We start from the raw sequence: 11,482 nt of genomic DNA, 5'->3' as shown, positions 1-11,482 counted from the left end.
GTCGGAAGTACTGCGAGCAAACATTGATGTTGCAGAATAAAACGAATTAATACGACTAAAGTGGATGTGAACGATATGACGTTCTGCGCAGTTTGCGGGAATGACATCATCGCATGAACTGTCAGATCGGCCTAATCAAAGAGAGGGAATCGGATTTGGCTTTCCCAACTCTTGGATTATGTGGGATCCCTTCTAAACTCAGTGTTGCTATGTTGTCATTCGATATGTACTTTCTTTACAACAGCAGTCGCCAAAATATGCTGACAATCAAGGCTTGCTATGCACATTGATGTTTCAGCGTATATATTGTCTTCTTTTTTTAAAGCACTTCGATATTGTTTATTAACCGATGCTCATTGATGCATTTGTGTACTTTTCTATTGGCAGAGAACTCTCACAATGGATTAACTCTGTGTTTTCCAACCTATGTTGAGCCTAAGCGCTCATTTTACATAAGAAAATCTCAACACCCCCGCCCCCCAAAAAAAAAAATTTACTTGTACTTGCAGAAAGCCATGATTTAAGATGGTATGAATGGCAACAGTTGCAGTTGGTACGCTGGTTTATTGAATCTTCTACCATTTAATCAAATCATTTAATCTACTATATGACACTCGCATACATAGATAAAGATTAGTTCATGCAGATCAGGCACATTTGGGCAGACACCAACTCGTGTCTTTATCTGGATCAAGCAGAAGGGTCTGAAACGGGTTGTGATTTTGAGGCACGTTTCGTCCTTAAAAGGAAACAGAGGAAGCAAACCGTTTGTCTGTCTTGACAGCTGACCCCCTCCACAAGCCCCCACCTCCCCTACACACACACACGCACGCACACACTTCAGCAGCTGTTTGAAACAACTGTTTCATTGTAGCAGCCAGGTCTATCCCCTACTTCGACAGCAGTTTACACTACGTGACTTGTAGACATGAGAGTCATGTCGTTTCAATCCATCAGTCATATTCCAGTGAATTAAAAAGCCCTGGTAAAAGAATAATTAGTCCACGTGGTAGCAGCTTTCAGTCAAAAACTACTCAGTCACCCGTAGTTTTATTTGCATCATTTGAAAGGGTTGTGGAGTGTGTTTTTAACAGTGCAGTGATGAATTACACACAAACGTTATCATGACCGAGGGGTCTATTTCAGCGGCAGCCGCTGACAATGAGCGATGGCATTCTGCATTATCGTCCTTGGCGTTAACATCCATCACTGTAATATGAATCAGGCCTGCAGTAAACAGCTGCCGGGCTGGTAGGACCAAGCTGTATTTGTTATGTTAATCAGAATATTCATCCATCCGTTTTTCTGTGAGGCTTGTCCTCATTAGAATAGCTGAGAAGGACTGACACCGGTATCAATACCATTGGTGAGTTTTTGCATTTTTTTTAATTAAAATTAATTGTTTCATCCCTGACTGAGCTGAGCGGCATACACACACAAACTCTAAATCCAAAATGTTGTATAAATTGTTCAATTATTACAATCTCATATATTTAGAGTCTCACTATACATGGCGAGGGCAAACCAGGCATCCCCTAAGCAGCTTTCCTTGCTCAGTATCTCTGCACATTGAGTGTGTGTCAGGGTGTGTTTTACTGAGTGCCGAGGTCTGTCTAGTGCAGATGCCGTGCGGCGCTTGCCAGCAGTTTGTCAGATAATGTCAGCTCTATAAATATATGAGGTGCTTTGGAAGTTTCCATGTCAGTGCTCCATTGTCCTGCACCGTGAGGACACCCACAGGCGTGTGTACAGTATGTGTTAATATCACGGCATGGGTGGTGTGAAGGCTATAACAAGAAAGATAAACAACATAAGCGCAATAGATATACCAGCGACTGCTTATAAAGCATTAGTCTGGCGGCCGCCATGGAATGTGTTACATTTCAAATAATAACCCAGTGTGATTGCAAGTTTTTTTCATACAAATGCATTTATTTACATTATTGTCCTCAATTCACATTATATTTAGTAGTTCAGCATAGCAGCAGCAGCAGTCTTCAGTCATTTGGGAGGCTGCTCGCCTTTCCCCCAAATTTATGGGGCTCTAAAATGGATCCCAGGACAATTATTTTTTTAAATCATGTTGCTGTTTAATTTCTAATTCATTTCGTTACAAAATACCTTTTCAATATCCTTTGAAGTTATTAGCTGTTTCGTTAGATTATTTGTACATGTCATTATTTCATCACTACCCAGCTCCCCAACACACACACATACCCTCTCATACACTCAACATTTTTTGATGGTGTCCAAGGCAAGAATCCAATTCCCAATTTGATTAAATTAAATCACTCTACTGTGTAGCAAACCCTGTTCTATGGGAACTGTTTTTTGTTCTTTCCCATTATTCTCTTTCTTTAGCATACAAATTTCAGTAACTTAGAATGTTGTGGAAAACTGAATTTATTGTGGTAGTTCATAAGTAAAACTATTTTACAGTTAAGTTAAAAAAAATGAAGTCACCACCTCAATAAATTTGAACATTATGAAGCAAAAAAGTATTAACGGTACAGCTTTCCCACTGAAAAGTATTTTTGCTCTCTTTAATAAATCTACATACAATAGGTGTTTAACTTTTTTCAATTGAACGACTGACATCAATTAACTTCTCATTTATTTCGATGTGACTCTAATACCTATGCCAATCTTTTTTATTTAGTTTAGTAAGACAAGTAAATAAAGTAAGACAAGTAAATAAAGAACGCATGTTTTTACATTTGCTGTCCAATCGGCTGAAATTCGAAGTGACAAATCTGCCAGTCAAACGAGAAAGGGGACAAAAAACTACTGACGCCTCTGGCAATATTGGATGAAAGGAAATCGGTTTCCACGGAAACTCGAGAAGTTGGATTTGTTGTCGCCACTTGATTGCGTAAGACTCCTTGAGGCGTGTTCGCGTCTCCTAGGTGATCATTTTGGTGCTAGACCAAAACAAATGGGCTGTCACTTACAATGGACTTCTGCCATTTTTAGCACCCTAAAGCTTTGTAAACATTAGCAAGCTTATCCATAATGGGTGACAAAAAACGTCCCAGACGTGTTTTTGTGAACGACGTCGACAAATATTCCTCCAAACACATCGCCGAGGTGAAGTATATACTTGCCATACCTTGAACTTACTATGCACAATTAATGCATCTTATTCTGACTTGCGTGGACAGTATTTATCAAGTTGCGGGGAGAAGGTGGACGATGAAGATGACGGCGAACCTCAGTCAAACGAACCTGCTTTCCAGGTGGTCGGAACTGTCTCCTCTTCATCCAGCGCTGAGAAAGCAAGCGTTTTGCACGAGCAATATTTGGTGAGTTGCATCGCCATCCCCCAACTACATGAATGAACACGATTTCAACCACCGTTACTGATATTTCGTACAAGTCAGTCTCTTTAAATATTTCATAGGAGTTATTCGTTTAGACAGAACTTATTCTCCGCAATTCAAATGTGGCTCAAGATTTATTTATTTATTTGTTTTCAAAGAATGTTTACTTTGCTCTTGAATCCTGGCCTCGTTAGCCTTCACAAGTGCATCAAAATCAGGTGTCAAATGCTGAGTAACGTCCAATTCCAGAATATAATTTAGTTCGCATGTGCGCCCTCCAGTGGACAAAATGAGCAACAGCAGCTTGTTTTATCGGCCTATATGTTTGTAATTATTATTAATTAATTAATTATTACCATAACTGCATTCATTTTAGACAGTGTTTTTTTAATATGTTGAATTGCTGGATATTTGCTGTTTTCCAGTCACTAAGCAGAGAGGAGCTCCTCCCGCGCATACTGGATTGCGACGTGGTGGTGTACAACATTTCTGAAAATGCAACACAAGACGACATTGAAGAGGCAACTTGGGCAATCACAGGTCGAGCAACAAGAATACACCTCTATATTTGATTTCGAATTGTACTAGCAATTTGACACCCACTCCCTCCAAAAAACATTTTATGTTAGCACTCCAAATGACTCCAAATCTTCCATTACAAATAAATTCACCAACAACAATTGACTGCTGAAGTACGTGACATATTCTACTTTTCTCACCAATAATCTTCCATTTGCGCTAGTTGTCAAGTTTTTCAGGCAAGTGTCGGAAAATGGCTCAGAATATTGTCGTATTTGCGCAATTGGTGGATATTTTTAACTGAAGCCTATCAGCTAATCAGAGAAGGGGGTTCCAGAGTAGAAGACTACATGGAAGGGTTGACCGTTGAGAAATATTCTATATAAAAATTCTCACTGCATTGTACTCAAGTTAAAGTGGCCATTCCAACTAGACTCTGCATTTTGACAAACTGTCCTGAAATCTTGTCATATTGCTAATTGCACAATACTTCCTCCACTCAATTGTAGCCCTACATGGTGAAATGGAAAACTTCAGGTCAAAGAAAACGTTCATTTTAGTCTCTACGGTGTTGACTTGGGCAATGACCAAAAGACAGGAAACGGTGAGCATGGCGACTCTGTAAATGAAATGCTGATGAGATTACTAACGCATCTCTCCTGCAGGAGGAACCAGAAAGGTTTATAACGGAGGAGGAGTTCCGAAAAAGGCGCCCGCATCCCAGCTTTAAACACCACAACAATATGGAGAAACAAGTACTCAAGCTGGGAACAGGAGTAAGGAGTTTATTTGAGAAAGATGTATCACAGTGCTATGTGAAGTTACACACTGTGCAATTGATTCCGTTCTGTCATGCGTCTTTCAGAAAAAAAATAAACTGAAAGGTTACGTATTGGCTGCGGGGATACAATATGGAAAGGGAGAAAATCTCTTCCACTACTTTTACAAGGTAGATTATACATCAGGTACTGTTTGTGGCATTTCCCGCTTGATTATTATCAATTTGTATTTGCTTTCAGGTGTCTTGGCTGTCTGAGTGTTCAAAAGTTCCCATATTTGGAGAGGGCTCAAATTACATCCCCACCATCCACGTGCTTGACCTTGCTAAGTGATTTGCAGCTTTTAAGTATTCAGATTTTTTTTTTCCGATCCTTTGCGTTGACTTAACTGGCTGCGTTTTATTTTCCAGAGTGATACAAAGTTTGATTGACGTTAAACCCAAGTCCAAATATATTCTTGCAATCGATGACTCCAAGAACAAACTGGGCGACATAGTAAAGGTAAGCACAGCGTAAATGATTAAAAATACTGTCGTTGTCTTCCGCTTCGTCATCCGCCACAACAATGACTCTCTTTTTACACTTTAGGCCGTAAGTCATGTGCTTGGGCCAGGAAAAGTATGTCAAGTACCAGAAAAAGAAGCTATCACTATGAAGGCTTATAAGGTGGATTATTTGAAATATGTATCAATTTTGGAGTGGTTTCTGTTATTTAGATACGTAACAGTAAACTTGAAACAAAGTAGGAACATAACACTTGTATACGTACCAAAAATATCTTCTTTTCAATTGCTGTTGCAAGCCTCCATGAGGGAGTTGGAATCTTCGTAGAAAGTAGTGATTGGAAAATGAAGCTTGTGATATTTTCACTCCTCGAGATGGTGCATTTGGTTTCCAAAGAAAGGCTCGTGCAATGCAAATTGAATCTGTAAAACAACAGTGGAGTGAAAATTATCACAAGTGCTTCACGAAGCTTCATTTGCCCATCAGAAGTAGAAAGCTTTATGCGCCGTCATGTTTTTGATCTCCAATATTCTTGATGTCATATCTTAGCGTTTTTTCAGACAGGAATGGTGTTGACTATCTATTTTGTGGTTATAATTGTTTTCCGTTTTGAGTTCAGCAAGAAGAGTTGGAGTATCTCAGCATTGATCTTCGTCTGGATGCTTTTGTTGTCAAAGACTCATTTGCCTTCCCCTGGTCAGCAGAAGGCGGCATAATTGAGAATATAGAAGACCTTGTGGAAGAATACAGACACACAAGAAAACTACTCGTAATTCCTCCAAATTTCAATTAATTGTGGATAAAAGTGATGCTTTAAAAATGCTACTTTGGGATTTGCTTGAAGCTGGCGTTGAATTTTTCCGTCCGTGTCTATAGCCAATCAGAATCTGTCTCACTGGACCGCCGGCCGTGGGTAAAAGCGATGTCGCGGCAAAGCTGTGTGAGCGTTATCGAATACATCACATCAACATCCGAGAAGTCATCAACGAGAAGATGGCGCAGCTGGTCAGTGGCTGCCTAACGTTGTAATTTGCCTGCGTACAAGATTACATGCGTCTCGTGACAAATGACAAACATACACGTTTAGGAATAATAAAATGAATTTGTGCTCCACAGAAAGATACCATCGCCAGAATTGACGCTGAGGTCAGCGAACAGGAAACTGCACAGGATCAACGGGAAACTATAAAAGGAAGCATGGAAAATAACGCAGGTCCCCGAAACACGGGAAAAACAAGATGTTATCCCCTACAATGGTGTTTACTTCACGCCATATAAAAAATAAAAATATTCCCCCCATTCAATTAGGTCGACTGGAGGATGATCTACTTTTAGAAATTTTGACAGAAAAGCTCAATTCAAAGCCTTGTAGAAACCAAGGATTTGTTTTGTATGGCTTCCCGAGGACGTTTGACCAAGCAAGTCAGATGTTTAGTGGTGAGTTTTTCCCCGTTATTCAGATGCTCTGTAGTGAACAACAACACGCAATGTACCGATATGCATTTTTGTTGCTCAGCTGAGGATGCGGAGAACCAAGACTCGCCCAACGGGACACCCTCATACAACAAAATCACTCCAGGTTGTCCATTTTCTCATACGATCTCTCCTGTTTACCTTGAAATGATAAAAATGGATTTATTTATTTTTTGCTAGAATATGTTTTTGCCTTGGATGCATCTGATGAGTTCCTGACTAAGAAAGTCCAAGAGCTCCCTGAGAGTGAGGCCCAGAAAAGAGGCTTAACCCAGGATGAGTTTGTCCCTCGACTGGCGAGATTCCGACAACTCAGCAGGGCCGCAGAAACGGCCCTCGACTATTTTGATGAACAGGAAATATACCCGGCGTATCTAGGTAACATTATTGTACTGCAAAGGGAGAATTGTGCAATACTTTTTAAAAAAATATATATATACATTTATATATTTTTTTTTTTTACTGTGGTGTGAGCTATATTATGGTGACCAAAATATTGGGACATCTAAAGCTTAGCCATCACTTTTCTTGGAAGGCTTTATAAAATTACAAGAATTTTTTTGTGTTCAGTTTCCACTCGATGACAAAAGGCAAAAAAAAAAATTGTGATACTGGTGACATTGCAGCACAAAAGCACAACAGATTGTCTGACCTTGACAGCAAGTGCATTCACGAAATATCACATTAGCGTCTCCTGTCCCTTTGCAGAGGTGAAAGCCGACGACCCTGAATTCACGCAGATCGTGAGCAACGTCATCGAGGTGGTGGGCCCTCCCAAGAACTACGGCCTGAGTCCTGAGGAGCAGGAGGAGGAGGAGGACAGGCGTCGAGAAATGGAGAGGAAGCAGAAAGAGGCGGAAGAGGCGGCAGAGAGGAAACGCAGGAAAGAGGCCTTGCTCGCTGAGATGGCAGCGCAGTACGAAGCTTGGGTACAGAAGCGTCAGTCCTTATTTAGCTGGAATAATGATCCGAAATACACGATACGCACAATAATTTAATTTAATAATTTAACCTCAAATGTACTGTAACCTTTCCCGGTGAACTTAAACTTTTGAATTAGAAATGTCTTCTTTTTTTTTTTTTTTTTTTAGCAAAACAATTTGGCGGAGGTAAAGAGGCAGGAGCACGAGCTCCTGGAAGCTAAAGCTCTACCACTGAGAAACTACTTGATGAAGTATGTGATGCCTGCACTCACCGAAGCCTTACAAGAGTGTTCCAAGATCAAACCAAACGACCCAGTCAGCTTTTTGGTACAACGTCATCTTTTCATTATGTTGGCTATTCCCCCCCCCTTTTTCTAGACTGTGAATATCTTTTGCTTTATTTTTTTGGGCAGGCTGAGTATCTTCTTCGGATGGACAAAGATTGATTGAGGATCCCATTTTGACATCTGCACTAATCACTGTCAAGGTATCGTTGAATCAATCGAAGGATGCGAAAGGCGAAGTGACGTAATGAATATTTTAATTCCATTTTGAGCTGGAGCCTTTCGCAGTTGACTTTTGGCCAGAAGACCCAGAGTCAAACGTCATATTTAGACAAACCACAATTTAAATGGACATTCATAGACAATTTAGAGACAGTCAAGCTAAGAATCTTTTTTTTTTTTTTTTTTTTTTTATAATGTGGAGGGAAACCACGAAGCCTGAAAACCTACACATCCATTTACATCTAGAAGAAAACTGCATGCCATCAGATCCCTATTGTGCAATATTTATAGTGCTTGTATTCATTAAAGTATAAATCACAAAATGTCTGTGTCAGAAATTAACAGTTGATGAGTTTTCCACTCGTAAAACATTTGTCATCTTCAAAACATCTGCCTGCTTCGTGACTCAGCAGACTTTCTGGAAGCGGTGCACATTTGACGAGAATGTCTAATAACTTCACGGGCATAAGCTTCAAACAACAATAACATGTTTTTTCATATAAATCAGCATAAAGCATTTTGAAATTCATTTGCTGACGTTTTGAGTTCATTGCGGTTAAGGCCATAATGAGAAAACATTTTCTTTGTTGTATCACCTCTAGATGGCGCTGTAATGCCGTCAAAAATGTATCAATGCCTTCATTTTTAAATTGGAAAAAAAACTTTCTGGAGCATTTGTTTGATATTAATTATTGATGATATTGATTTAGGATTTACACATCATTCAGTGTAAGTGATTATTCAATATCATCCAAATCTAATAAAAGTAACAAAAATAAAAAGCAGTATACAATGAATTGAATGTAAATGTGTCTTCGGGTTTATTATTTTTGTTTTGATTAACTGCCACAAATGAAGTACAACAAATAATAAAATCACTCAGAAATATAAAAAAAATAAAATGTTGAAAAAGAGAGTATTCATTAAATGTTGACAAAACGCTTCATTAATGATGTACTTAACAGAACCAACTGGAATGGTGACAACAATGGCTTAAAGAAGAAAAAAAACACATTTTAATATTGCAAAACCATATTAAAAAAAACAAATAATCCCTTTTTTTTTTTCCTACCATTGCTCTGTTCCTCTCCAATTATCGTACTAACATAAATTATTCAGTAGGTGTGAATGTGACCGCGATTTGCTCCCGGCCAAAGTCAGCTGAGATCTGCTCCAGCTCACCCGCGACCCTCGTGAGGATTTGCGGTACCTCAACTATAGATGGATGGGAACAAACAAAAAAAATGAAGCGTTTCTTCACAATCTGTAGACTGTTAATTGTTCCTGACCCCCTTCTCTGGCTCTTAGCAGGTGCTTAGTTCATATATGACATGGTCTGATTCTGCATAGAACTATTTATTGTAAAAATAATAATAATAATAATAATAAAACAAAAATATTCATGATTGTTATAAAAAATAGAAAATCAAGACAGTCATCCTCTGCTTGGAGCGAGTCCAGTTTTTTCACTCCGTTTTAATTTCATTTTTGGAAGATGACATAATGTCCTTCCATACACCTCCGTTTCCCAAAACTGATTCATGTGCCGAACAGCAGACCCTTGCGAATACTTTTCCTGGCTTTGTGATTTTTCTGGCTTTCAGAGCAGGATATTATTCTGCTCTGGCTTTTCATTGTTGCGTCGACCAAAGAAACAGGTTTGAAATGTCGATTCCGAGTGACAAATATTTAGTTAGGTGCCTCAAGTTGAATGTCGCCAAAGCTGTGCTGGCCCTCGAGCTTGTTTGGAAAACCTGAGTCATCATCACAGATGGTTGAGTGTCCGCAAAGTGTTGAAGAATGCCGAGGAGAAAAAAAAAAAACAACAACAAAAACGCCCATTCAATGGTTCCGTACGGAATTTTACTCCTAGAAGTTTTGTAGTCAGTGGCCACTCTCTGTTAAACGGTCTGTATACAAGTAATGGGACAACATGGACTGTGACCTCAAAAGGTTAAAGGTCATAGCCACCTCCTTCCGGGAAAAAAATGTTTCAGCTATTTAATCATTCATTGCTAAAGTTGTCTCAAACTATAATCGGCAGTGGTGCCAAATGGTCTGCAAAGCGTTAGTGGTGGTCTTGACCATGTTGTTTTATCTTGTCAGATTTCCAGTAAGAATAACCCTAATACACACCCCCCCTTACAATGTTCTGGTCACTCACTCACTCACTCACCAGAGCGCACACACACGCTCACACACACACACACACGGACACATGATAAAAATAGTAACCATCATGGTGGTCATCTGCTGGTGGTATAAAATGCTGAACGAGGACCACACACCTACACACTCCATATAGCCTAAGGGGTGTGTGTGTGTGTGTGTGTGTGTGGGTGGGTGTGGGGGTGGTGGGGTGTAACATTCATGAGCCAAAATATCCATTAAATAAAAGGTGGGATGCAAGGCTCAGTGTCACCAGAAATCGAAGACCAGACACACAATTTTTTATTGTAAACAGTAGAGGCAACAAGGAATGACACATTTTGTCTGTTTTCCGTAAATTTACACCATAACATGTTAATTTGTCTGCACACACACACACACACACGCGCGTACGCACACGTTACTAATATCTTTAGCAGCGCTGAAGGTTTTTGCGGCGAAACGTGCTCGACTGCATGCAAACCAGTCACTCACGCCACTCGATGTTTTGAGTCTGTGCACTTTTGTTTTTCTCATGAATAAAATGTGTGATTTTTTGTAACATGATCAACTCAATTTAAAGGTTAACACAAGTTGATGGCAAAATGTTGCTGTGAATGTACTAAAAGCCAGTCTAGCTATCAGAATGTTAGCTTTAATCTCGTCTTGATTTACTTTAGTTTGGATTATATTGATTTTATTCATGATATATTAACAAAATACAAAGACAAATTAAGTTAAGCATGGAAAATGTTGCCTTTGAATCTCCCAGATGATTAGTTTTGTCATTCATCACATGGATGTTGATCATATTAGTCATAGAAACTAATCCCAACTGACTTTAGGCAAAGGTGAATATTAATTTCAATTCAAAATGAGATTTTTAGACTGCAAAGTAACCACAAAGCAAAAAAAAAAATACAATAAATTGCCATCATCATGATGCCAAACAATTAATCCCTCGGAGGTTTGGTAGTGCGAAAAAGGGTTGGAGCAGACATATTTTAATCCACTTGAAGAAAGCTGAAGAAGTGTCAGTTGCTGCATCCAGAGGAAAACACGCGCTCTCAAATGGTCGCAGATGCAAATACCTGAATCATTTCCAAATGTTCAATGGGAACCATCTTTTGACTTCAGTGGATTAAGGAGAAAATTCCAGCCAATCCTTAGAAGGAATGTTTGGCCCATTTGAAAACAAAAAGGCGATAGACACTGAAGAATTCAAGAATAAGACTTGGGAAAAAATGACAATAACTAGAGCTGCACGTTGGGGTATTGAAATGCCAAATTTAAGCTCGGCCCCATCATGA

General features: G+C 39.3%; 1 protein-coding gene across 5 annotated transcripts in view; it reads left to right on the top strand.

Annotated features, from left to right (window-relative positions):
• Positions 1 to 11,482, top strand: part of ak7a (adenylate kinase 7a) — a 25,335-nt gene that overhangs the window by 6,803 nt on the left and 7,050 nt on the right. For 3 of the 5 annotated variants that reach the window (XM_088285662.1, XM_088285661.1, XM_088285659.1), the window contains 17 exons: positions 3,162 to 3,302; positions 3,746 to 3,860; positions 4,349 to 4,443; positions 4,505 to 4,615; positions 4,705 to 4,788; positions 4,859 to 4,947; positions 5,029 to 5,119; positions 5,207 to 5,284; positions 5,742 to 5,891; positions 5,999 to 6,127; positions 6,239 to 6,335; positions 6,431 to 6,559; positions 6,639 to 6,701; positions 6,776 to 6,973; positions 7,304 to 7,524; positions 7,687 to 7,845; positions 7,932 to 8,682. In XM_088285662.1, the coding sequence (XP_088141788.1) occupies positions 4,363 to 4,443; positions 4,505 to 4,615; positions 4,705 to 4,788; positions 4,859 to 4,947; positions 5,029 to 5,119; positions 5,207 to 5,284; positions 5,742 to 5,891; positions 5,999 to 6,127; positions 6,239 to 6,335; positions 6,431 to 6,559; positions 6,639 to 6,701; positions 6,776 to 6,973; positions 7,304 to 7,524; positions 7,687 to 7,845; positions 7,932 to 7,964 (1,713 nt within the window). In that variant the 5' untranslated portion in view covers positions 3,162 to 3,302; positions 3,746 to 3,860; positions 4,349 to 4,362 and the 3' untranslated portion in view covers positions 7,965 to 8,682. Of the gene's footprint in view, positions 1 to 2,920; positions 3,088 to 3,161; positions 3,303 to 3,745; positions 3,861 to 4,348; positions 4,444 to 4,504; positions 4,616 to 4,704; positions 4,789 to 4,858; positions 4,948 to 5,028; positions 5,120 to 5,206; positions 5,285 to 5,741; positions 5,892 to 5,998; positions 6,128 to 6,238; positions 6,336 to 6,430; positions 6,560 to 6,638; positions 6,702 to 6,775; positions 6,974 to 7,303; positions 7,525 to 7,686; positions 7,846 to 7,931; positions 8,683 to 11,482 lie in introns of those variants that run through there. The other 2 variants (XM_088285658.1, XM_088285657.1) reach the window with 2 other exon arrangements.

Source organism: Idiotropiscis lumnitzeri, chromosome 21, assembly GCF_059441095.1.
Source record: "Idiotropiscis lumnitzeri isolate Australia: NSW breed Sydney's pygmy pipehorse chromosome 21, RoL_Ilum_1.0, whole genome shotgun sequence".
In the NCBI taxonomy this organism is placed as follows: domain Eukaryota; kingdom Metazoa; phylum Chordata; class Actinopteri; order Syngnathiformes; family Syngnathidae; genus Idiotropiscis; species Idiotropiscis lumnitzeri.
This window is presented reverse-complemented; position numbering and strand designations above follow the sequence as displayed.